The sequence below is a fragment of the Lepisosteus platostomus genome, chromosome 10 (genome assembly GCF_059453375.1).
Source record: "Lepisosteus platostomus isolate fLepPlt1 chromosome 10, fLepPlt1.hap1, whole genome shotgun sequence".
Classification (NCBI taxonomy): domain Eukaryota; kingdom Metazoa; phylum Chordata; class Actinopteri; order Semionotiformes; family Lepisosteidae; genus Lepisosteus; species Lepisosteus platostomus.
Genome location: NC_142620.1, coordinates 7,564,547 through 7,591,673, shown reverse-complemented (window position 1 = coordinate 7,591,673; position 27,127 = coordinate 7,564,547). Strand labels below are relative to the sequence as shown.

General features: G+C 41.7%; 1 protein-coding gene across 1 annotated transcript in view; it reads left to right on the top strand.

The window, feature by feature from the left end:
- kcnh5b (potassium voltage-gated channel, subfamily H (eag-related), member 5b) overlaps nt 1–27,127 on the top strand; it is a 105,999-nt gene that overhangs the window by 1,843 nt on the left and 77,029 nt on the right. The window contains exons 2-6 of the mRNA XM_088647845.1: nt 289–1,926; nt 17,408–17,531; nt 19,772–19,878; nt 20,619–20,747; nt 25,358–25,473. Coding sequence (XP_088503971.1) covers nt 1,854–1,926; nt 17,408–17,531; nt 19,772–19,878; nt 20,619–20,747; nt 25,358–25,473 — 549 coding nt within the window. The 5' untranslated portion in view covers nt 289–1,853. The remainder of the gene's footprint in view (nt 1–288; nt 1,927–17,407; nt 17,532–19,771; nt 19,879–20,618; nt 20,748–25,357; nt 25,474–27,127) is intronic.

The following is a 27,127-nucleotide window of genomic DNA, read 5'->3' as shown; positions in this document are numbered from 1 at the left end:
AGGAGGGATACATCCAGGACGGGACGCCAGTCCATCGGGGGGGCCAACACGGACAAACAGTCACAGTAGGGCTAATTATCCCACGGCAAAAAACCCATGTCAATATGGGAGAACATGCGAACTCCACACGGACAGCATCCCAAGCATTGAACCCAGCGCTGTGAGGCAGCAATCCTAACTCCCGTGCCACTGTCCCTACAGCACTCTTACACTAATACACGTATGATCCAATTCAAGGGTTACTACATGTTTGTAATGCCCTCTACCATTTTCTCCCTCAAAAAACAGATTATCCTTTCCGACAACAACATCAAAGAGGCTAAGGAATTTCTACGGCTGACAGCTCCACACCATCTTCCCTTCATAACTAACCTCATTAGATCTCTCAACTCTAAACTCTACCAGTTTCTCACTACAGAGAAGGACAAAAAACTCAGCAGCTCACACCTGAAGAAGGCTCCACGGCCGAAACGTTGTGTTCTCTTTCTTCTTTTTTTCAGCATGGAATAAACCTATTACTTGTTCCTTTGTAACGCTTACCCCTTACAGTATTGAACAACATCTGATCTTAGGGCTGACTCCAGACTCCTGATTGAACCAAGAACCCGATTGGCTCTTACTCATATGATAACAAGCTGAGAGCCGCAACTGAGGGTGGTGGTTTGTTTTTTTGTGTGCAAACTGTGATTGATTTCACGTGACTGCCCACAGGTGGAATTCTGAGAGAAAGAAGCCCTTCCCAAAAATCCCATGTCCTCCTCACGCGTGTAAGCTTACGTTTAGGCTACCACTCCTGGTATTTACAATTTCGGTAAGCCTGTTCTTTCACAGACAAGCACGGAAAAAAAGTCCGTCAAGTGAGTAATCAAGCGAGGGACGGAGGTCTGAGTCAGTCAGGAGTCCGCGTGTTCGCCACACTTACCAATGTGCTTGATCGGACATAGCAACGATTTTCCAGAAGTGATGGAGCTGATGTTCCAGATATAAATAAATCCCAGAGAGGCGAGACCGGTGCGAAGACCCAGTCAGTCAGGGAGACTGGCGGAGCTGCTCCCGGCTCCTATGAGACACACACCGTTATACCAGACGTCATTTTAATTTCACATACCTCTGTTTTCCCACGATCAGGTTCCCTAGAGAATTCTTAATTTTGATGTCCATTTTTTTTTTATCGTCAGATTTCATAAGTGTCGACAGCCTGGTTTTACTGTTTGCTTTAGATGTTGAAGTAATTAAGAAGGAAATCAAGCGTTGCAGGAGATTAACAGCCTCGATCCTAAGTGTTCATAAATTAGGACCGGCTCCTCCTGTCTGTAACCCCCACAGGTCCGTTGTTGCCATAGACCTCTCCGTAATTGCAGTTCCAGTCTTAATCAGCGCTTCTCATGGGGAAACACACCTACCCATGTTACGCTCGGGTACCAACAAAAAAAAAGGAAACGCATCTACATGTGTGTATTTCAGAAACCTTTGAACAACAGTGGAGCACTGTTGGTCTTTTCTTCCATTTTTCTCTGCCTCGCCTGAAAGCGACAATCCCCCCCCCCCCCCCATAGTATCAAGGCGCTAGCTGTGCACCCCTATCTCCATGGCACCTCTACCGCCGCCGGAGAATCCGGCGCCTCCAGGCTGGAGCGCTCGAGTGGGAGTGCGCAGGCGCGCCCAGCCGGGGAGCCCGCAGTTTACAGAGCTGCGAGCGCCAGTGGCACTGTCAGAGAGCCTCGACCAGCCACGGCGCAGCGCGTTACCATGAGCTACTTCATCCCACCGACAGATACCTACCCCGACTGTTCCACTACCACCGCCAGCTTCAGCCCAGCCTGCGACCCTGACCGACGCTGCCCGACCGCAGGATGCCCGGGGGAAAGAGAGGGCTGGTGGCACCGCAGAACACTTTTTTGGAAAATATTGTCAGGCGCTCAAGTGGTAAGGATTCCTCCCCTCCTGTCTTTACACAACGGCTTAAAAACTTGGGGGGGTGTTGTGGATTTTGTATTTGTGGTAGACTGGTGTTTAGTCAAAGGCCGGGCTGAATCGATCGGGGGGAAGTCTGGAATTGTAACGGATGCGTTCATGGGCGATACTGGCATTCAGCGCCGCTCTTTCTCAAGGTGTTTGGACTTCGCTGCGTGTTAACAAAGTTCACAGCCCATCGTCTGCATTGTGTGCCGTGTAAGGGATTTACACCAAGAGCTCCTAGCCCTCTGACAAAGAAGTAGGACAACACGGGGGGTACATTGGATCTGCGCTTACTCTAGCCAGATCCCGGACTCTTTCCGGAGGGGCTGTCAGCCGCCTTGAACTGTTTCTGCGGTTTTATAATTGCTCACGACAATTGAAGGTCTGGTGTATTTAGGATACATGTCATATATATTACTTGGTACTTATTAGTTGCCGATTTCCCTGCGCCATTTGTTCCAGTCTATCCAGACAGCAGGTGTTGTGGCAGGTCCAATGCGGTGTTGTGCTAAAAACCAGGAAGCTGGAGATCAACCTGTGGTCCAACTTCTTAGTGTAACATATTTACTTAAAAGGCATTCTTGTGCGATAAATTTATATCCCCCCCTCCCAACAAACTGTCTTTATCTCTGGCTCGTCCCACTTGTTGTGATATTTTCTATTTACCAGGTTCAGGCTTTTTATCACTGAAGCAAACACGTTTCTTTCCTGAGACCAATACACCTTAAAACGAATTCTACCTGTAATTAAAACGATTTTTTTTTTTAAAAAGCATACTTTATTTAAAATATGTGCACTCTTTTTGACGTAACACGTCACCTTTCTCAGTAAGACGAAGATTTTCGCTGGTGATGGATGAAAGACGTTCAAATGTTCGTCTGCTGTTATCGAAATTCTGCTAAAATCAAAAAGAACTGGAGGTTTGTGGGTTCGTGTTGTTTTAACCGACCTTTCGGAGATTCGGTCGAAGTCGCTAATGATGTTCAAATATTTCCTTGATCATTTCGCCATCAATTTCCCGCTACTGTATAAACACAGTGCGAGTCTCGGATCTGCTATTAAAATTTTAATTTCTCTTTACAAGATGAGAAGCACATTATCTATATTACCGGTTGAGAATACTCCTGGGTAAAGCCGACGGTCTGTCACAAGTGAATGCAATGTGAATTACTACAGCCTTCACCGGCTTGCGATCTTCCAGGGGAAGACGCCGCACAAAAACAGCAGCACAAGCACTCTCCTCGCCGGCGATATCACGTTTCTGTGGCAGAAAGCTCGACGTCACCCTCTAACACGACTCCCTTTCCACTTCCACACACGGAAAACTTTCATCGAGTGGGCACAAGCCAAACAAAAGCAGAATTATGTGTTTTTTCCCCTCCTTCTGTAGAATACCGAACTCCACAGATCAGTTAGCGCGTACTGTATTGTGCTCCAACACGAAACGGGAACGCCTGAAACTCGTTCTGCAAACCTGGCTGCTGCCCAGCGTTTGCGCAAAGAGTTCACTCATCATTTGACTTCTCAAAACGTTGGATTTTATCGCGTATTAACGTTGGGTTTGTTGGAGTTGTTCAAGGTTTTATAGAATATTGCCCGTGTCAGGGTTGTTTGAAGTCAATTACAATTTCAAAGGCCCCCTCAAACATGCTGCAAAAAAAAAAACTGCAAGCACCCACTCAAACGAATTTGTTTTTGCAATTTAGAGCAGAGGAACTGGGTTACAGCTGAGGACAAACCCTGAAGTCGCATTCTCTTAGCTCATGCCTGTAATTTCTGTCTTTATGTGGGCCACCACTGAGACAGTAGACTTAAAGGGGATTTCACCTGCTTTCCACGGTTTGGCCATTTAAAATGAAGAAGACGCGAGAGATTGTCTTTGAGATACCTTTTCTGGAATTCTGAAGACGTTAACTGACCATTGGGGGGGAAAGTCAGATTTCAAACTGACGGCTGTTTTGTTTTTAAAAAACTGGAGATTACAGAAGTTTTCTTAACAATTCAAATAACATTATTTTCGGCTATAAATGTCGGATTTTCCTTTGTGTTCTGTCTGTATCGTCGGTGTGTTATTTAGAAGCATAAACCACTATACACGGCCGGTTATGCTCGCAGCCTCTCGGTGCCAGATTTCATTTAAGAGATAACATTATACAAGAGTTTATCAGGACCCTGTGTACATGATTGTTTATTTAAACACTGTGGTTTGTAACAGCTTGTTACAGCAGAAGGTAAAGATTTCTAAACGCCGAATTTAACATGCCGAAAAGTGGCTTCAACATTTTCATTGTATTTAAAAGCACTTCTAAGACGTATACCAAGCTCTTTGAATTTAATCGTTTCAAAAGCATTTTCCCCCGCGGGTTCCAAATTAAAGATCTTTAAAATGACAAGCACATTACGAAACCCTACTAGACAACTAGAAGTCGTATTCCGACGGCAGGTAGTTGTTGACTCAAATGGGGTCAGAACGTGTGCAATGAGCCGATTTGCGGTTGGTGCTGCGTAAATGTAGGTGATCTATGTAGGTGAACGGGAAACAAAATGCTCAAGTTCCACCCTGTCGTGTCATGCATGGAGACGTTATTCAAATTCAGAAAACACTTCAAAGTAGATTGTGATTTTGACCTCTGCGAAACACGAGGATCTTTGCATAGCTGATATATTGTAAATTCCACGGGGGAATAATGTAGGATACTGCAAAGTTGCTAGGTGTATGTAACTGAATTATTCAATGTGTATTTTTTTTTTTTTTACTGGTGTACCCTATGCGAGTCTCGTTTTAGTGGTGAGAAAGTAAAGATAGTATTGCTTCCCCGAGACAGAAGGACACTTACTCTTCAGTTATTAGTCATCACTGCGTGTTTTCAGCGCGTTAAAATGTTACTCCTGTCAAAAGTATCCTATGCCTTTCTGAAAGATACAAGGAGACTGCGAGAGACGAGTGAGCGGCTGAGTCGGGCGGGTGTCATTCATTCGGCGATCAGCTGGTTTATTTTAATAGGCGGACAGAGCTGTAGCCTACCTGCTGAAGACGAGAAAGACAATTCAGCAATAAAAAAAAAAAACAGTCTCTATGCAACTGGTTAACCGCTAGAGGTCAGATTTGATAGAGAGTTGGACCACCGTTTCGACACCTCGTGCCCCGCTTCTACTAGTGATGGCGAGAAGGACGGGAGAGCGCGCGGCAATTATCCTCTCCTCTCCAGTTCTAAGGAACAAGGCGCGCGCGGCTCGGCGTTATTTATAGAACTTCACCCACTCTCGCCTGATGGAGACAGACAGGAGCTCATCCGATTCCCTTTTCCAGGGCCGCGCTATCGTGGGTTTGATAGGTGGTTTTGTATTTTAGACCCACGTGCTTTACCCTGCAGGCTGGTTTAGCTGTACATTAACCCCAGCCACGGCGCATTTGTCACTGTTTGAATAAACTCCGATGTGTTTTTGTTGGCTCCTCATCGACAGCCATCAGTTCAGACATTCATGGAAACCTCATCAATTTCTAGAGACCACCACTAACAGTTATGAATTTACCCTTTTTTCGTGGGAGTTTGCTAGATTGTTTGAGATTCCGGCTAACTCCCCAATAGGCGTCAGACTATTCCCATCAGTTGCTGTAGCATTCTGCGAGCGCGCAATCTGGGCGTCAAAACCCTTTTCCAATCCAGAGAAGCTCTGTGCAGTTTACAGTACAGTAGACGCATACTTAGAGAAAAAGTCTTCTGATACATCTTGACAAGCGCGTGAGCACGCGAGAATTACCTTCCAGCCGCCTTAGATAATATAATAAATACACACAGCGGGCAAACATTACGTTTTTATTTTTGCCGAGCCTCTAGGACTCCAATACAACATTATTATCATTCCTATAGTACTCCAGTGCTGGTATATACATTCGGTCTTTTTTTTTTACTAATATAGCAACATATTGTTTAGTTTGTTGTTATCTGGAAAACAGCTCGTTTTCTTCTGTAGATTAGAAACGAGCTCTTGGCATCCTTGTCTCATTTTCTCGGTCCCCGCAAGCGGCCGCTTCTCTGATAGCTGTGAGAGGGAGGACCGCGGGTCTCTGGTGGGAGCGGTGGCAGCACGCGCGCCTAGGCCACGGGCCGGCGCGCTCGAGAACCTTGCTCGCACAGTTTTCGAGCTTCGGTCCCAAAGCTGCCGCCTGCCCGCGCCCTAGACTCCTCCAGGAGCAACTGCGGTTTCCATTACAGTTTCCGTTGCTTGGTGTACAATACAAAGACAACGTTTTTTCCCTTTTGAAAATACTTTTCAGACTCAAATATTTGGACCCATTCATCCCCCATACCCCCCCCTCCCGGCAGTTTAATACAGTTTTCACCCCATTTTTTTTTAAAGAAGCTTATTTCCGGACGTCTTAATGGAAGTTTAAAAAAGGTCTGCGATTCAGGAGTACAAAATATCCCCACAGAAAATCAGTCTGCTCTCCAGGCTGCTGTCTCAGGGAACAGACATTATGGAAAGTAGCCTTGCAGGTCTGCAATCTGCAATCACTTAGCCAGTGTTTCATTCTCATTTTGAAAAAATGATGTGTAAGCTAATGAGGGTCCCCTGCATTTAAGAAATGTATTGGGGTATCAGTGATTCACTGGCAGTCCTGTATTCTGCCTTGTGTCCCTTTTATTGCTGGATTAGGCTCCAGCTCCCCAGTGACCCTGTACTGGATAAAGCAGGTAGGAAATGAATTAATGAATGGATGGGAGTCCTCCTTACAAGTATACATCCCAACTATCATGTGTGCCTGTGATTGGCTTTGAAGTTCTGTGAACAAGCCGGTGACCTGTTCAGACAGAGAGCCTGATGAGTGCTTGTTGGAAACTCACAGCACAGGTCCATGGCTTTGTATTCATCAGCTGGGAATGTGACTTAGAACCTTGGATCGATTAACTACTAACTAACTACCACATGAGCTGGACGGGCTGATTGGACTCCCCTTTGCTTGTTCCCGTTCTTGTGATGTAACGGCTTCAGTTAGTGGATCGTAAGTACTGGGTTTGCAGGTGGGCTCTGTACTAGATGGTGCAGATGGTGCCGCACAAGTGGCATAAAAGGCTGACACTGCAACATCAATGCTCAACAGAGCATGACTGAAACAAGGTATGGTGCTACCTGGAGTGGCCAGATGTTCAGTGCTGCTCCTGGCCAAGACAAAGAGGATTACAGACATTGTTGGGCTGCTACCCCTGTGATTCTGATAGATATTAAAACGCTCACGAAGAAGCTGGTTCCGCCATATTATTTGCTCGTTTAAAAACACAAAAAAAGATCAATTTAAAAAATGCATTAGCACTGCAGAAGATTGCATTGAAGCGCTACTGGAAAAAAGCAGTTCATGACAGATGTTAACAATTGTAGTGATGATTTCAAGTGTGGAACAGGAATTTAATTTTTCCATGATTTGTCATTGCTGTGTTTTAGTTTGGCGACTGTTACTACTATTTCTGAAGCTGAGCCTTTCTTAATCCAAAATTCCTGAAAGATAAAGAATACAAAATCAGTTTTACATGACTGGTCAGTACTGGGATAGGAGGGTGCCCAAGGAGAACCAGGTTGCTGCTGTAAGCGGTGTTGGTGGACCAGCAGGTCATGCCCTGCCCTCTGGACCACAATTTCAAATCCAGTGTCCCAGTATGGTAACTGGGGACCAGTGGTGTAGAAGGTCTCGCTTGAGATGAAAGGGTAGACTGAAGTTCTGTACTGGTCAATAAAGTTTGAGTATTTGTAAGAGAAAGGGGTGTGCTCCAGTATCCTAGCTAAATTCCTCTTTGGGTTCCCTAAACTTCCCTCTTAATCCAACTGGTGAAGCAATTTCCAACTGCTCCACTTGATTAGCTGTGTGGTGAACATCTGCCACATGTCACCCAGGGTGACTGCATTTCTGAGGTGGATGAAGTGGGTCATTACAACTGTGTAAACTCCTTTGGGTCCTTAAAGATGAAAGGAGCTGTAGACATTCAATTAACTAATTCAAGATGAAATGATGGTTTCTAACTAAAATCTCAAATTACAGTTCCAGCAGTTCATTTCCTGTAGTCCTTGGCCTATGTTAATGACCAAACCTGGACATACAGTCTGTTCACTGGCACTATTTTTCACACAACAGGAACTGGCTGTGTAAGGTGCTCCAGTTGGCTGGACTCCTTACTCCAATCTCAGGTTCTAGACTTCTTCCCTAACTAATTTAGGAGCTGTGGTTGACATCTCCCTGCCTACCATGAAATAGCATTTTGATCACCGCTGAGAGGTGAGATGAATACCATGCTCAAAAAATACGATGAGCTCTGACCCCGGTCCTGGTGAAGATGCTCACTGTTAATTCCCTTCACCCTGCTAGCCCCTGCAGTGCAGTAGTGTGGGAATTGTCATCACGTATAACCAGTTATATTGTGAATGTGGGAGGTCATACAGTATACTTTGGTTAATGCTTTGGAAAAACAAATATATTTTTCTTACCAACACGTTAATCTCCCAAGTGTAATCTCCCAAACTAAAAAATAATAATATAAAAGAAATATAACTTCATCATATTCTTTAGATTTTGGTATTTGTTTTAGGTCATGACTACTTCTTAAATTACACTGTAATGCTTTTATATTGTTTGTATTGAGTTCTTTAAGTTGCCTTGGTTACTCATAGCCCTATGCAGAAGTCATATCAGGGGAGGTTAAGGTCTGTGAAACAATAAATTGAGTCTTAACTCCCTGTCTCTTCACTAACTACTCTGCCAGTTAACCCTTTCAGGCACAGTGCTCATGTGTCTGTCCCTGTGGCCGTGCCTGACATTGACAAGAGCTCCTTAATGGGTGTACATGTAAATAATTTTACAGCATAAAACATTTTTACTACAGAAGAGCAAGCAATTACACCCTGTTGATGTTTGTTTCTTAAAGTCTGAAAACGCATTGGACTGTATTACCCTGGCTCATTGTGCTTTAACAAATGTCAGCCGATTAGAAAGACACATTGTATCACCATGATGGGAGGGCGACCTTCATGACCTCGACAGCTCGAACACTCAGAACACCGTGAAGCTTTCTAGTACACAAAACCTCCTCTGCTGTTTGGCTAAGTGCAGTGATCCTCAAACCTGTGAAGGCGCAAATTCGTGCCTGAATGCAATGTACATTGCAGGACAAACGTGGACCCCACAGAGTCTTTAGTGCTGTTATTGTTTAAAAAATATACATTTTCCCAGTAGTCCTCACACAGTCAGGCGTGCCCCCGTTGAGATCACTTCCATGGACCAGGGGCTTAGAGAGCAGCAGCCTTTTCATCTAAAGCAGCAACACATTCAGCCGGCAACTGGGCTCATTCACACACAGGCTCTGTTCCCTTCCACACCAAGGGGAAGGACAAGAAAGCTTGTTGTTTAACTGGGAAGACAGGGAAAAGGGAATAGAGAACCCCTCAATTAAGCTGAGCCTTTGTTGAAAAAAACCCAAGGGGACTCTAAGACTACCAGTGAGCTCCTCTTTCCATACAAAGGAGGATTGGATACTGTGCAGTGCAGGAAGTGGAAAGCTGTGTTAGAAGAAGCCCAGACGCTTTGTCTTCAAAGAAATAGTCAAAGTCAAATGTTCACATTCTTCTACAACTGTTTGTCTGTTGTATTGGTCCCCCACATTGTCAAGAAGATGAAAAATAAGCGTGTCTGTAATAACACCTCAGTCTTTTTAATGGCTGGCTTTATAGTTGATGTTTTCTCAACCTGCCTGTAACCCTCTGCATTGTATATTAAATATCACCTGTCAGGTGCTTGCCCAGTCTTCACATTTATCTACATCTTTTTGATTCTCCTTTGCATCTTTTACACTGTTTTCTCATCCTTCTTGGAATATGGAATCTGTTTCTCAGTTATGTCAGCTCACACCTGACAGTGTTACAGAGCCTCTGGTCTGTAACGGAACAGTTCTTTCCAGACCCTATGCGGACGACACAACCCGGGGTGGAGTGAGGAAACACTAGGAAAAAGTCATGCAGGATTCGGGAATGTATACGGGGGAGGCGTGTCCAAAGTGCGCAGGTATCCAGGGGGGTGAGTCCGGGGCAATCCAAGGATGAGATGAACGGAAAATCCAAAAGACAGGGCAAAAGTCCAAAAGCCAGGCGATCCATATGAGACAGATGGGTTAAAAACAGGAACCGGGTTGGAACTGGCGGGGGGAATGGAAAAAAACAGTGAAAGTGAAAGAGCTGGAGCGCCCTTAAGGAGGAGGGACTACAATCGTGACATGGTCCAGACCTGAATTCACCCATCTCTAATCAAAACAGCATTCCTGGGCTGCTTTAGAGGATCACAGTACTCCCAGGGAATAAGGCAAAGAAATCCCCTCCTCCTTCCCAAAAATCAAGCTAACCCCAAAACAACAGTAAATGAAACATACAAAATATAAAAAAATGACTAAAATATATAATTGATTTATTTTCCTAAACCAATTCGGTGGTTATGCTTATGAGACAGATTGTGGCAAGATTTATTTTTTTTCCACTGAAGGGCTGCTAATTGGCAAAATAAAAATGAAAAAACGAATCTATATACAGTACATACAGTATATCAGCGCTTTACCACCACTCACACACCTAACTAGAGTTTGGACTAATTTAATGGAGAGAGATCAAGTTATACAAACCAGATGAAGTTCCAATGGTGTGCATTTTGCAGTATGTGGTCTTATAGTAGGAGTTTTTTCCAGTGGTCAGTATTACAATTACAGAGCATGTACAAACCATATTTTATAACCATTCCTGTTCAGCGCAGAAAATTGCAGACAATATGTTTTCGCTTGACTTGTCTTTTCCTCTTCATGGTTGAAACTGCGTTAACATCCTCAGTTATGTAATAGTCTGAGATTACTGCAAGCAATTCACAGCATGTTAAATGGGCCTGTGAATGACGCAACACAAAACAGTCTGTCCTACAGCGTATTAAAAAACTAAATGAACAAATTACGAAATCCCATCTTTACCTTTGCTTGCATTTTTTATGTATGGCGGAGAGCAGTTTGTCTCAAAGTGTTAAATCCTTTATTCTCTGTTTTAGTGGTTCAAAATAAAACAAGTTGTCAGAAAATGTTAGCAGCTACAAATTTCCAACTATGAATAATTTAATTGATATTAAATAATGTAAATGTTCTTTGTGACGCTGGATTTCAGACGAATGCATTACAAATAAACTCAATTAAATCATTAGAATACAAGATAATTAAAGCATGGAAACAATTTACATGAACATTAAAGTACAACGTCATTTTTGAAAGCGATAATTTGCTGATCCAAAAGTAAATTCACTTTTTTTCCTCTGCCACTTTGTATGTGCTGGAACATTCAACTCTAACATTGTGTTGCTAAACTTGCATTCCAATAGTTGGGTATTTAAGATATTGTAATTGATTATAATCAATTGGGAATCATTCTGATGCCAGTCCTCATACCCCGTACTTGTGTCAATAAATAAAGAAGCACACTGTCAGTCAGTTGCAGAGTGGATTTACTCCTTGCAGGACTTGCAGCCTTCAGTAATGAACTCCTCCTCTGCCTATAGTGATACACATTCCTTCCCCCTCTCTCTTTAGCACTGTCAGGGCTCCATTATTGTGCTGAAATTAACTATTGAAACAGATCACCAGCTGCGCTTTGAATTGACTTCACAAGGTGTTAATTTGCAGCATCTGTTTCCTATACTGTTAATCCAAAACTGTGAGTGCTTGGGCTGTGTGTTTGATCTCAGGCCATTGCAGCAGCTTGTGGAACAGTGCTACACTGTTTAGAGCTGATGCTGATGATGGGAAAGAGGCGACTCTAGCTAGTGTTGTGTTTGATACCTGATGCGTTGCACTGAAATCTATTGAGAATAAAGGGCAAGGTGTAAAACCTAAATGTACAGTGTCTTGTCTTGCATTGAGTGTTAAGCTTTAATATTGCAACAGAACAAGCCACCTGGAACCCTGTCCCGGATTTGCAGAAACAGCACAAGGGTTTCAAAGGGACATCATTTAGTTCTGTCTCAGAGTAATAGTCCTCTTTTCTCAAGATCTATTTTATCAGCATTATTTGCGCTCCAAAAACGACCACTGCCACTGTGTCCTGAAATCAGGAGATCAGTCCTCCAAACAAAATAAAAAGTGGAAATCAAACGAAAATAATGAGCAGCTTAGGGCCATATAAAGAAAACTGGGCTATATGAAAGTGGACCGTGTCTTATACAAATCCGTAGGTATTGCATACTAGCTCCAGTAGCTACAGTGCCACTGGAATTATTGCCTGTTGCGGGACCAAGGTGTTGAAAAGAAGTTCCTAATTGTTGTCTTATTGCTGGAGACTGCTAGCACTGTGCTGTCATGCATAAACGCTTGATTTCTGAGCACTGTCACAGGATTGCTGGCCCCTTGAGGATGTCTCTATTTTATTGTACCACAACCTTTTTGCTCTGACCTCATTGTAACAACCTCTTTAATGAGTCCAGCACACATTTAGAAAACAGAAGGATATTTTTCTTCTTTATCTCAAGAACCGTTCCAATATACAGGCAACTTCTCCAGAGACAGACAAAAGATATCTGCTCCTGCTCTCTCACTGGGAGCATGGACTCAACGGAAAATCCTGTTTTTAAGATATAGTTGCTCCATGTTCTCAGTTAGAGAAAACACCAGCAAACCAAACTATACTACATGTATTTTATGGAATCTCTCCCTGGTTTTAAAGATATGCCGGTCTGTCAATCTTTTTCATTTGTCGACTTCAATTCCGTATTTTAGTATTAATCAAAAAATGTTTTAAAATTAATTTGGCACATTTTAATCACAACAGGATTATAAATCAAGGTAGGGGTTTCTGGAACCGAATCAGCAGTTTATTTAAAGATGAAATGGCAGCTATGAATAATGAGAATATTAAAGAATAATATTCTTTTTTTAGCATATCTACAAAAGCCAATACTTCTACTGTTTTCCTTGAAACGGCTCTACATGATTGATGACACCATCATCTAAAGTCTAATCCAGGAGTCCGTATGTTAAAAATAAGGAAATGGCTAACTGCAGTTACAATAGGTACTTTAATACTGTATATCACAGTGTATCTGGATTTACATTTACAGAAAGGCTATTGAATTCACATAATAACATAATTTGTGGTGCACTGCAAAGGCATGGTATAGCAGAAAAGAATGCAACTGGTGCTTAATAATCCTGCCCACAGGACCAGCAGTTGTGAAAGGCAGCTTTTATGCAGCACAAAAAACCCTTTCCTGTGTGTCTGTCGCATAGATTATCAGGGTTGGCATTTCAGTGTTCTTATCCAGCCTAGGGATAGAGACTCACACTGGGAATTATGCATGTCTCGGCCAGGCAAAGCCTTTTTATTCCAAGTTCTTGAAATTCGTGCTGTAAAAAAAAAAAACTGGTTTACTTCTTACATTCGTTTTTTTTTTATTGCCAACTGCTGCAGGAGTGGGTCCCTGTGCTGTCCCATGGGGATTACAGAAAAGGGTTCAGAAGTGGATATGCATGGATCATGACTTGGGAAGCAAGCAAATGCCATCATTTCCTCTATGTTTCGATTTGGATGGTCCATAGAAATAGATAGAAATGCATGAAAAGCAGTTCTCTTTTCACGTGCTTTGCCTTTCTCCAGTCATGTATATCTGACTTAAGTCTGGGATGTCGAAATACCACATGCTGTAATACTCTTTAACACTCTGATAATTTATCAAAAGCCTGTACCACAGATGTGCTCGGGATTAACTGGATACCTGGGACAAGGCAGCTGTCTGCGAAACTCTCTACTTTTAATTCCTTTGCAAAGTTGAATGGCAGCAACGTAGCTGTTTTGTCCATGTTTTTCAACGACCATATGATATTTACAGAATCTCTCAACCAAATTATTTTTCGAGATACTAGTGAGCTTATTAGTCATTCTCAAACAAGAATGCACGTTTGTCTTATGGCATTACAGATGAGTACTTGTTATCACACAGTTGTGTAATTGTCTGGTAATCTCCTCTAATCAGGTTTTACAATGCAGAGTGATTTTCATGGGATCAGCGTATGCACAATACACTGAAATTTCTAAGGGTTTATAATATAACGTCTGAAGTTTTTTCTTGAAATTATTTATGTCGTTGTTTCTATGAAGGAGCTAAATGAAATGATGTAATGGATTATTAAAATCACAGTTTCATGTGAGTAGGACGGAAATGTTTCTCAAAATAATGTAGCTTGAACAGTGAAGGATAATAAGCCTTATAGTCCAGAAGCTGCCTCTTGAACCCATGACTTGGTCATGGTATGAGCTAACTGTGACAGGATCATTCAAGTGATGGTGCACAAATGGTCAATGGCTGCTGAAGGCAGGGTGAGCTTGAGCTGACCAGGCAACCCCTGGCACATGCAGGAATGAGTGTGTCCATGCAGTCCAGGAACTGTCGTATTAAACCAGATTGAGTGTGTCCATGCAGTCCAGGAACTGCCGTATTAAACCAGATTGAGTGTGTCCATGCAGTCCAGGAACTGTCGTATTAAACCAGATTGAGTGTGTCCATGCAGTCCAGGAACTGCAGTATTAAACCAGATTGAGTGTGTCCATGCAGTCCAGGAACTGTCGTATTAAACCAGATTGAGTGTGTCCATGCAGTCCAGGAACTGCTGTATTAAACCAGATTGAGTGTGTCCATGCAGTCCAGGAACTGTCGTTTTAAACTAGATTGAGTGTGTCCATGCAGTCCAGGAACTGCCGTATTAAACCAGATTGAGTGTGTCCATGCAGTCCAGGAACTGCAGTATTAAACCAGATTGAGTGTGTCCATGCAGTCCAGGAACTGTCGTATTAAACCAGATTGAGTGTGTCCATGCAGTCCAGGAACTGCAGTATTAAACCAGATTGAGTGTGTCCATGCAGTCCAGGAACTGCAGTATTAAACCAGATTGAGTGTGTCCATGCAGTCCAGGAACTGCAGTATTAATCCAGGTTGAGTGAGTTGGCTGCAGTGCTCGGGAGAATAAGTCATTTAGTCAGACCTTTCTTGTTGTACAACTTGTTAAAATGTCTTCATGAAAGGTTTTTGCACTGCAAATAATAGCTATGCTTATCATGTGAAGCAGAAAGAATGCCTCTTGCTTTTTGCATTGCAAGTCAGGATGAGGCTGAGGAATTCACCTGGAATCTCAGATGTGTCCTGCAGGATTATCTGTACATGTTGTTCCTATTGTGGTGATGGTGACATCCGATTACTGGAGGGATCTGGTGATGACAAACATGGTTGTTTGTTTCCAGTGTTTGTATGTTGAGCACAATTTATTTTGACATTCCTGCCTCTTTTCCTGTTAATTGTATGTTAGCTGTGTTTTAAAGGAATAGAGGTGAAAGCGTTATAGGAACGTAAAGGCATGAACATCCAGATTCAGAGTTTCTTCCCGCAAGCTGTCATATAACTGAACTCTACTACAAGTGACTAAGCTCTACATGTACTACAGTACATTACTACACCTACATTACTACTCACACTGATGTTTTTTTCTCTTCTCACACTTCTTGTCTGACTTGCTTTTTAAACGTTTTATGTTCTTTAACTTGTTGTTGCTGCTGCTGTTCTGTGTTTATATTTTGGTGATTCCTTAATGTCTTTGTATTGGAACATACATGTCAATAAGCATTCCATTGCACTTGTGTGCATATGACAAATAAACTGAACTGAACTGTAGTGTGTAGTAGTAGCTATAGGTACTGTAATTGAGTTAAAATATTGAGTGGGCTTGACAGGACATATTGAGAGGACATCTATAGGTTGCAATATTTTTGTCTTGTATGTTTTTTATATTAAAAAATATATAACTCTCCCTGGCACAATTCTGTAAATAGTCTTAAACAAGACAAGGAAACTGTTGTAGAATACATTAAACCAAGGACACCATAGCACCCAACCACTTCGCCAGTCACCAGTGCTGGTCTATACAACTCTTTTATTCAATTGTAAGAGCTGTGCTGCTTTGTCTGACACAGTTCTTTTCAATTTCCAAAGGCCCCTGCAGCAACATATTTTCATAATTATAAGTGTTACATTGTGAAGAATCTGTGTTTTGTAATTCACATGGATTAATCTTTGTTTCATTGCATTGTTGAGTACCATACACAGTACATTGCTGGATTATGTGTTTAGATTATCCCTTAAAACCTTTGCTGTGGAATTGCAAGTTAGTCTGTGGTTTTACCCTGCTCTGCCTTGCTGTTAGAAAATTTGTCATTGTTCTCTGTGCTTTACTTTGCTTCGGCTAGAACTTCACTGTAGAATCGAGTGTAGCGGTAACAGCTAAGCAGGGTTCTGTGCTCTGTGATGGGCTAATAATAATCAGGGGTCTCCCAGATATGTGGTGCTCAAACCACGTGTGTTCTCTCCTGGCTGCACCACAGGTGTGGACACCAAACAACACAAATGTCTCATCGTCCGAGAGCTCTGAAAATAACTTCCACCACTTCACACAACTGTTTCTTGATCTGTTCTAGTTCTCATTTTCTGCTGCTAACAGGTTATTTTTAGAGTGCAAATGTCGAAAACAGTCACAATACAAGGCCGTTAGATTGATGGATTGATGGACATTTGATCATTTAAATTTTGATGGAGAGATGTTTAGTTGCATTTGATATTTTTTATGTTCACCTGATAACTTTGACAGAGGAAGACAATCAGAAAATGAGCCTCTTTACGTCATAACCCTAATCTCTTGGACTGTATCCAGCTATTGACACCTGAGCAGCAGCAGCATGGTCCTCCTGCTGAGGTCACTGTCTTCGAGTAGAGACAGGTGTCTCTCCAGAGTGGATCACTGAGAAAAAGTGCTGGAATCATTAATCTCCTTTGTACCTTATTGAATTCAATAAATCAAGTGGGAACTTGACAGCTGAATCTGTGCTAAATCTCAGTTTTAAAAAAAATTATAGTATGTTTTTCTCATTTTTTGCCTATGGTAGCATCTCGTTTTTGAGTCCATCAACAACACAGGTTGTTTCAAAATTCCAGGTTCTTGAAATCTTGGTTCTCCAGCCACAATGACAGAATAGATACGCTTCTGCCAAGGGGCCCAGGGACGAGTGCTTCTAAAGACACCATAACTATACTTTCTTCTTCTGCTTCTTCTTTTTATTATTAGAATTAGATGTGTGGTGGGGAATCCTGGGCATTTTGTTCCATTCCTTTCCAAGTCTTTGTTTAAACTAATCTTAATTAATTGTGATTCACATAGACAGAGTCAATTAGGAAATTAAAGCGCTGTACAGATAAATGTCCCAGAGGACCCAGGGCTGTCTCTGCCTGGGTCACAATTAGAACAGCAGACTTGTGATTGAGGTTAGGAACTCCAGATGGGGAAGAGTGCCAGATGTGTCATTGTGTCGCTGACTTGTCTGTCTGCCTTGTCCCTTTTTTATCTTGCAGAAACCAGTTTCCTTCTCGGGAATGCCCAGATTGTGGAGTGGCCTGTAGTGTATAGTAATGACGGATTCTGCAAACTGTCTGGGTACCACAGGGCTGAAGTCATGCAGAAAAGCAGCACCTGCAGGTAGGGCATGAGAGAAATTCTGCCAGCCAGATATTCAGTCCCATTCAAATCATTCGGACCATGTCCCCAAAACCAATGCTAGGACTAACATAAAAACAAAGGTAGTCTAAAATCAAGATCATGCTCTTGTCACGAATGTAGGAACCCCTGCTGTGTGTGGATGCATACAGTATAGAAGATGGAAATCACACACAGGTGGTATTTGGGTCAGGGCTGAAGTATTGAAATACCTCACTTATACAGTATATGTCCAAGACTAATGTTTCCTGTACACACAACAGGCCCCTAAGGTCTAACACAACACTGGCTCGGTTGTGTCACAGCAAAGGAACATCTTTGATACTTGTGAGGAGATGCAAAAATGAGTGTTTTGAGGCCATTGGTGAATGATAATACCCTTGTTAATTCACCAGGGGATGTTGCCACAAAATTCCACTGTATCTTAATGGGGAAGGGAATTTTTATTTTTCATTCCTTGGGCTGTATTTATGGAAATCCTCCCATACCCATGTACACAGAGCTATCTTAAAGGCTGGGAGTGAGTGTCTTATTACACGCAGTTTAACAGGCAAACTGCGCTGAAGTCAGAATTATAACACAGATGAGTGGAAGGGCTGGAAGGACTCAGGAAAGTGTGGAGACTGAGCTGGTATGAAGTCATCACTCACCAGCGTGGCAAGAAATAATCAGAGCTGTAATCACCTTCTACAAGAGATGCAAAAAAAAAAGATTTATTTTTCCATAAACAAGATGTCTCTCCCTCCATTATTCTTTACATTCAGTTTCCCAATCTGTACACAAGAATGTTCCCAACAAAGTGCAGAGTAATATTTCTATTACAGAAAGCTTTTCTGCCTTTCATTTCAAATGTGCGCATTAGTGTCTGTGTGACCATCCATTCCAATCACTATGGGGACAAAGTCTGCGACAGTGTCCCCCACAGAATAGGACAACCAGACAGGAATATCCCCATGATGTAAAAATGTAAAAAGTCAAATATCATCTTCTTAGCATGCCCCAAAACCTTTTTTTTCACTGCTTGTGGAGTTTCCTTTCAGTGGAATACAGAACAGTAAATGACAGTCAATGGGCAGTCCTGGAAAGACAGATGTACCAATGGGTGTGTATGAGTGTGGATGTAGGAGTGGTCTTTTTGAAAGGCAGGCTTGTCTGAGCACAGTCCCAGATTAAATCTGCTGGAAGATCCCAGGGTACATGTTACTCTCTGTGTAGTACAAGAACGTCAGTGTAGTACAGCCACAGAACCCTGAGGTGACTTTCCTTCACCTCACTTGTTCTGTGTCTAAATCTTCACTGGGGCTGAATGGCCAGGTGGGCAAAATGTGTTGCTACACAGATGGCTACGTTTTTGTCCTTGAACTAACCCTCTTGTCAAATAGTTTCTGGGGTTCTTTATGTGGAGCAGAAAAAAAAATTCAGCTCTTAAATAAAAGCAATTGCCTGCTGATTATTTTTTTATGAGGATCATTCTGTCACCTCTCATTTTTAGTCACAACGACACATTAAAAAAAATTAATACAGAGCACAAGCACAAAGGCTTAAAGAAAGCATCAAAAGTTTATTCTGAGTTTTGTTGCCAAAGGAAAAGTGTGTTTTATTTTAAACAACTGTTTTTTTTTAACAGGCACATAACCAGATCAGATTTATTGTGCATGACAATGAGGGTAATTGGGTGGAAATTAGATTCTATAGCAAAATTAATTAGGAGGCCACAGCCGTAATATTGACCCAGCTTAAATGTGACATTGGAACTGTTCCCTCTTCAATAAAAAGATTGAATGCATCTTCAGATGGTGGAATTAAAAATTAATAGAAAGATACCAGTAAGTCTATTTTAGATGACAGATGTGCTCTGCTTGGAATATCAGACTGGCATGATTTTCAGTGTAGGAAACTGAGACTAAGCTGGGGAGATTTAACCAGCAAATGAAAAATGACACTCGCTACTGTTCAGATCCTTCTGTAGAAGCTTTATACGGTCCATAGTTCATATTTTTACATAATAAAAAACAACATCATTTATTCCATGAGGGCATTTTCTACTTTTTATTGGCTTAGCCTTTGCCACTCCATTTATTTTGTAAAAATGCAGCATGTGTGTTTGGATATGACAGTTTTCTGTCATCTCCAGGCAGAATGAATTTCTGATGACAAGACGGGTTAGCGTGATGTTTGAATAACACAGGTGTGTGGCCTGCTTTCTCTCTCTCTTCCTGTAGTTTTATGTATGGTGAGCTGACTGACAAGAAGACAATAGAAAAAGTCAGGCAGACCTTTGATAACTATGAGTCCAATTGCTTTGAAATCCTGCTGTATAAGAAGAACAGTAAGTATTCTAATGCATGTCACCTGCAATTACGGCACATTAAAGGCTTTTATGCAATAAAATCAACGTAAGTTTTTTCCTTTGTGCGCTGCATTACAGACAGAACAGCATAAACTATTTCCATAAGCGTCAGTTTGATTTAAAAGTTTTATGTGAACTAAACCGTTCTTTGTCACCCTTCAAGAGCGTACCTTGCTTGTCAGTTTCAAGTAGGTTATGACCATAGAAAGCACAAAAGGAATTAATTTTGCTTTTGATTTAGTGGGAATATTTCAATAGATATGACTTCTTAAGTCTTCTGTCTAAGATAGATTTGCAAAGCTACAGAAGCTGGCTGTGGTGTAAGGTGCTATAAGGGTGTAGGAGTCAGACTCCTGTATAGTCAAAGTAAGAGAACTATGTGGTGGTTTGGAGCCTAAACTTCAAGCCCTCTTCCACCAGGTGCTTTTCTGGGCCAGCACCCTTGGGACGCACTGCAAAGCTGGGTTTTATTTTGCAATATTTTGCAAAGACATCACATTAAGTTATGTATTTTGAAGCCTGGTACTGCTGGTCTAATTTGGGCTGACTAGGGCTGATTTCACTGCAGCAGAAGAGGTACTTCAGCCCTCTGTAGCCTATGCTATTGCATGCTGTAAAGGAGTGGGTGGGCTTACTAAATACAATATTATCAATGTACTGTACCTTGACACCCTCTTTCTTTTCCCTCTGTCTCTCTTCAACCCCCTCTGCCCCAAAAGGGACACCTGTCTGGTTCTATATGCAGATAGCACCCATACGGAATGAAAATGACAAGGTGGTTTTGTTTCTGTGCACTTTTAAAGACATCACCGTTTTCAAGCAACCGATTGAAGACGAGTCAACCAAAGGTAGGCTCTGATTCTGATCACACCCCGAGTAATGACTTACTGAATAAATAAATCCTGAGCAGAGACACTCATGGGAATATACCATATATTGATTTTTTTTTCCAACAAAAGGAGCCAAAGAGGAAATTGAAGAAAAAAATGAATTGCATGAAAGGTGAATAATTAATAGCCTATAGATTAAGTTGTTTTTATTAAAAGAGAAATCAACTGATAGATAGGGTACGATTGTCGGCCTTTCACTTTAAGGTTGTGTCTGTGTTCCTGGTCATGTGTAGCCACATTTCTGGCATGTGTACCCTCCTGACAGACTCGCGCTCAGAGTATGTCATGTAAACACCCTCTGCTCAAAGCTCAGGGTGCCCTGTGATGCAGTCATCCAGCTGTGAATTGCATAACCCAGTTGATTGGGGCTCCAGACCCAGCTGAATGGTTGTCTCTTTGGTCTGGAATTAATGTGGAAATAGCCAGCAACAATGTATCTAGGCAAAAAAGACAATATGTTGATGAGTGCATCTGTTGGAATAGTTTTACTAGAAGGGCTAGAGGGGAGCAGAATACCTCTGTGGATCTTCTGTGTCTCTTAATACAGTGCAATCCCTTCTACAGGCTGCAGCTGGGCTTCTGTTTCTGAAAGATACTGCCTGTTTGTCAGGGATGTACCAGTGACAGGCATACCCTACCCTATTATATATTGAGGTAGATTTATTTCTATAGACCTGTTGGCTTTCTCTGTATTATTTTAGATATTGGGGCTTTTCATTTTTAAAATCTGAACTTTGTGTGAGAAATCTTAACATAAGAAAATGGGAAACGTTCCAAACGAGTGGAAGGCAATTAGCCAGTCTAAACTATTTGGTAATCAGTAACTAACTGATCCAAGGATATCATCTAGAGGGTTCTTGAAAGATGTTTCATGTGTTTACTACCTACATGAAGCACTCGGTCACTTGTCACTATGCCAGAATCTAGATAATTGATTTAGAGTAAAATAGAAAGAGCAGTGGTACTTGTATAGATCCCTGCAGAGCATTCACCCCTTATCTGTACTCTCTCTTTTCTGCTGAATACTCTGTAAGTGTTAATGTTGACTATCCCCTAAGATCATACTGAATATCCATATAGGGCATCCTTTAGTGTCTAATAAATGTTTCCATAACTTTTCATATAATAGACATATGACTTATTGGGCTGTAATTTCTTAGTTCTGTTTTCTTATACTTCTTAAGGATAAGCACTACATAAGCAAATCTCCTATCCAAACATACACTACCCCTGTCTGTATTGACTCATGAAAGAGTTTGGTCAGTAAATGTTGCTTCCTTAAGGACAATTAGTAGGATACAATCAGGCCCAGGAATGTATTCAACCTGGGTGTTTCTAGTACCTGTAACACTTTTCTTTAGTGATGATAAAATCATTATCAGAATCTCTTAATGAAGAACTTTATCCTTTCAGTGCCTAAGGAACGCAATATTCTAATAATGGTTTGATATCTTTCAATGTTTTTGAATTATGATCAAAAGTGATTTACAAAGGCCCTGCTATTTTTGAGAGCATTTTTTCTGCTTTCCCAAAGTTTACACGATGAAATCCAAATCTAAAATAACCCCACCTCTCACCACACACACAAACAGCTCTAAATATTTTATATGTGCAGCATTTTGTATTTTACATAGTCGCACACTGCCCAGTAGCTTTGAAACTGCATTTGAAACAGTAATGGCACTTTTTGTGAGTGGCATATAGCCAGTGTTTTTGGATGGATAGATGTATTTACCTTCCTAAGCCCTTAAATTTGATATAAGAGGAACCATTAAACTTGGATTGTGCATCATTTAGCCCCTCAGTGAAACTGCTCACTCAACAACATTGTTGTGCTGTCATCTTACATCTGAGGAGCCATTTGTCACAGAAAAGTTACGTAAGAGGCTAAACGCTCTTCCAAACAGACAGGGCTGGAGGTACAGAGATTTTTGTACACATTACCAGGTCATGACAAAGTGGACACAACTTGTAAGTAAAATATAGCGTGCATTCAAGCTATATTTAAATTTAAATACTGTAATTCATTAGAATCTATCAATATAATCCAATGATTTTTGAAAACCTGTTAGATTAGAGGTTTTATTTAAAGATGTTTGCATTAAGTTTTTGCATTGATCAAAAATGTATTTTCACATAGTTTATACACACCTACCTCTTGTTACGCCACTGCATTGTATATTGCATTGTGCACCACATGTGAAAGGACACAATGTTCTTTCTCCACACCTCTGGAGAAGAACAAAGACTATCATTAAGATTTTCATTAGGACGTAGGTGAAATGAAATGTTATGTAACCTATGGGCAATCCAGGGAAATCCTCCCCACCAACACATACACACACATCAGCACAATGAAACCGAAATAGATTGGGAGACACAGCAGCCAGAAAACACAGCTTGATTAAATTCACGATACAACCCTGTCTGGACAATGAAAAGAAAATTTACGATATCTCCTATAAAACAGAACCAATAGGAGATGCTCTCTGTAGAACTGGAGTGACAATCCACTTAATTTATTATCTAAAAGTTCGCCTGAGTAATTTTATGCTCTTACATAACCACATTGTCTCCAAAGGCTTTAATACATATCCTACTGTCTATTCTAGTATTCAATTAATCGAAACTGCATTTCAGCAGAGCGGGCAGGAGGTATCCATACTGTCCAACACCCTTTTCTTAATTGAATCCACCCTGTGAATTAAAGGTATGCCTATGGACGAAGATAATAAATTATATGCATGCACAGCTCATGAAGATCAGCAAGGGTAAAATGCAGTTATTCTCTCCTCACTGTCCGAGCCCGGATGTGCAAGTGGCGCTTGCTATAATGGATCTGTCAAAGAAAGCACCCTTGAAAGCACTACCTTGAGATCTGCCCTGAGCTGGAATGAATCTGATCCCAGTGCAAACAAGGAGACTTCCTCAGGGTCGAGTACAGTGGATTAGTAATGTGTACAGTATATCCAGATGTGTCCAGCTGTTGATGGACACACCCTTCGTGTCATCTTTGTCCACTTCCCCCTTAGGAGGTCTATAATACATTTAAGTAATAGAACCTCAAACTTAACAGTATTTGAACATTTGTTTCTGCTTTTAGTCATTTGGTTTTTGTTAACAAATTCACAAGGATTCCTCATTGTTGAGGCTGTTCCATGGCCATTAAGGAGCTGTCTTGTGGTGTTTGTCCATCTTCACACTCAGACAATAATGTATTTTACAGTCAGAAGTTGTAAAACATTGTTCTGCCCCCCTGGGAGCCAAATCAACTCTGTCTAAGCCCCTTCTGGTAGACATTAAATAAATCCTCTTCAGCCCCTCTGCTACAGTGCACTGCTTCCTGAAATCTGATCTGCGGAAAGAGAAATAGAAAGCACAAGAGAGATAAGAGTGCATTACTTACAGGGTCCTTTTTCCTGGTTCAAGAGTAAAATGAAATAAGAACACAAGGAAGGTTTCAAATGAGAGGAGACCATTCTGTCCACCTAGCTCGTTCAGATTCTTGTAGATAACTGATCTGAGGATTTCATCCAGATGATTCTTGAAAGTCTTCAACATGACTGGGCCGTTTGCTCCATACTCCCACATCCCTTTGTGTAAACATGCCTCCTGATCACGGTTTCCAAATGTTCTTCCTTGTAGTTTCACTGTTGATACTGAACAATGTCCACTGGGTTGACTTTGTGGGTTTGAGGGTTTTGAATACTTGAATTAGTACAAACAGTTTTGACACTGTCTATTATGACCCATTCAAAAAGCTGTCCAATTGGGAATAGGCTAGAAATAGAGACAAAGAGACAGAGCTAGTCATTTTTGTTTTAAAAACAGTGGACTTTAATAATACGTTTGAATGATTCTGAAATCAAAAACAAATTAATTGAACTGCTCTCTATGTGCCTCTATGAGACACCAGGACCACAACTTCCATAAGAGGTATGTATATGGAGTGATACTGGGTGTCTTAACTACCTTTACTATCGTCTTGTTGTATTGCTGGGTTAAATATGTTCAACTCCAAGTCTTGCTCCCCATCAAGCTGTAAAATTTCACTGGCCTGTTAAATGCTTTTATGAGTTTATAGCAGCATCTTTCTGTGCTGATGACTAAGATCAGATCCTTTCCATTTTCAGCTTTCTCTTTGAATTTCAACAGACCGTTTTTCAGGGCTAGTCCTCATGCCCGTTTGTGCCGAACTCTTTCACCTCTACCTAGATTGAAAAAATCAAGGATTTGTGCAAACATTTTGGGAAGGTTTTGTTATCATTTTTCAATACATAAACAAATAAATAGGCTCTATCTAATCTGTAAGACAAATTATTTCACAAATGGTTGTGTGTGACATTTTTTCTTAAGAAAGCATGCTATGTCCAGACACATTGCTGTGGTGAACTCTGAAACTCATCTCTGAAATTCACCTTAGACCATCCCATGCCTCTCGGTTCGAGACTTGTCTTTTAAATCCCGGGAACTGACATGCCTAATAGCTGTCTCTTTTAGCATGTTCTCTCTCTATGGGCTAGAGGTTCAGTAGGCGAAGGCTGAAATGATGGCTTTGTCTCTTGAAGGATGGACCAAGTTTGCTCGTTTGACGCGAGCGCTGACGAACAGCCGCAGTGTCCTACAGCAGCTCACGCCCATGAACAAGGCCGAGGTGGGCCACAAGCACTCCCGGCTGGCCGAGGTGAGTCTGGGGGCGCTGGCACAGGCGTGAGAACATAATGTAGCGGAGCTAGTTCGGATACGGTGACGTCACCCCCCTCACTGCATGTAGCAGGGACCTCAGCTGCCGGGGCTGGGGGAGGTCTCCTTTAGCTCATGCGGCTGGTTCCCTGTTGCGTTACGCCGGAGACCCGGGTTCGGGCCCCAGGTACTGCGGGACGGAACGGGTGGTGGAGAGGGCACAAGCCCGCGCCGAACCGCGACGGTCACAGTAAGAAAAGTTACAGTGGAGGCGGTAGTTAGCAGCTATTGATTCAATGATCTTGTCCACCTTTTCTTGAAGGAAGCCAAAGCTTTGGCATCAACCATTAGGTTGGATAGCTTGTTCTGTATTCCTACAGCCCTATGGGTAAAGGAGTGTCCGTTTTAGATACACTTCCGCCTAGTTTCCTCTCGTGTCCTATTGATCGTGTTTCACAGTTCATTTCTAAGAAGTCCCCTGTGTTGACAAATAGTTCTCTGACGTTGATATCCTGGCGGTAGTCACTGACACCCTGACACTGCATTCAGTACACTGCATTGCAGACCTTGGCCTAGTAATTACAGTAATCTCTAATCGATTGCAGTTGCAGTGTAATGGTAGATGAATCTCAGCACGTCTCCCTCTTTAGAAATATCAGTGATAGGTCATTGAAACCATTGCTTGTCATTCATAAGTTGTAATTTATTTGTCGTACAGTACGTATGTTTGATATAATTCGTGACAGGATACTTTTACTGTTAAGATATACAGTACTACAGGTAGTATATTTGTATTACTGTGTAATTTGTTAGTATTACTGTATTTTGTGTAGCACGTTTGTCACTGTAATTTGTCACTGTAATTGGAAGTTCAGCAAACAATGCTGTGGCAGTAATAATCAGCACTAGGTTTCCTGGTTGAGTGTTCACTGGACAGTCTGAGCCAGAGACAACCTGGCAATGACAGCAGAAAGACTGTTTGTTAATTAAAAAGCAGCGCATAAATTATGCATCAAGCAGCTGTGTATTTGGAGCAATAATTGTCAGTTTCTGTTTATACATTATCGTTTGTAACAACATAATCTAAATTACGGTCCCAAAGCCCTGGTTTGGCTTTGCACAGCCTTTTCCAGTATTTATGTTATTAATACTAAGACATCAGTCCAGCATTGCTTTTTCCAGTCACACATCCAGCTTACTTTAAATTACAGAATGTTACAAAAAGACCTTCCATTTTAGAAATCTGCTGCGCTTACAAAATCTGCAAGGAATTGCTTTAAAAGCCTTTCAGCCAGCATCACCACACTGCTAATAAAACTATAGCCTGTCTACCAGTGCACAGAGGAAAATGAGACATAGCTGCATAGTGTAATCTACTCCAGAATTTAACTGGAATTGAATCAACCTCACATATGCCTGGCGGTTTTCACACAGCCCTTTAATAAAGGTATTGTTGTGTCCCTTGAAATGTTGTAGAACGTCACTGAATACCTCTTGGCCACTGGGCATAAGATGAATATTGATATTCCATAAAGTGTTCATATAAAAATCTTCTCATCCAGCAGATGTCTGTGCTTTGTCCTCCTCTGTTCCTGCAACCTGATAGCAGGATCCTTCAGAGACAAAACTACCCAAGCCAGATCTCTGTGTGCTCC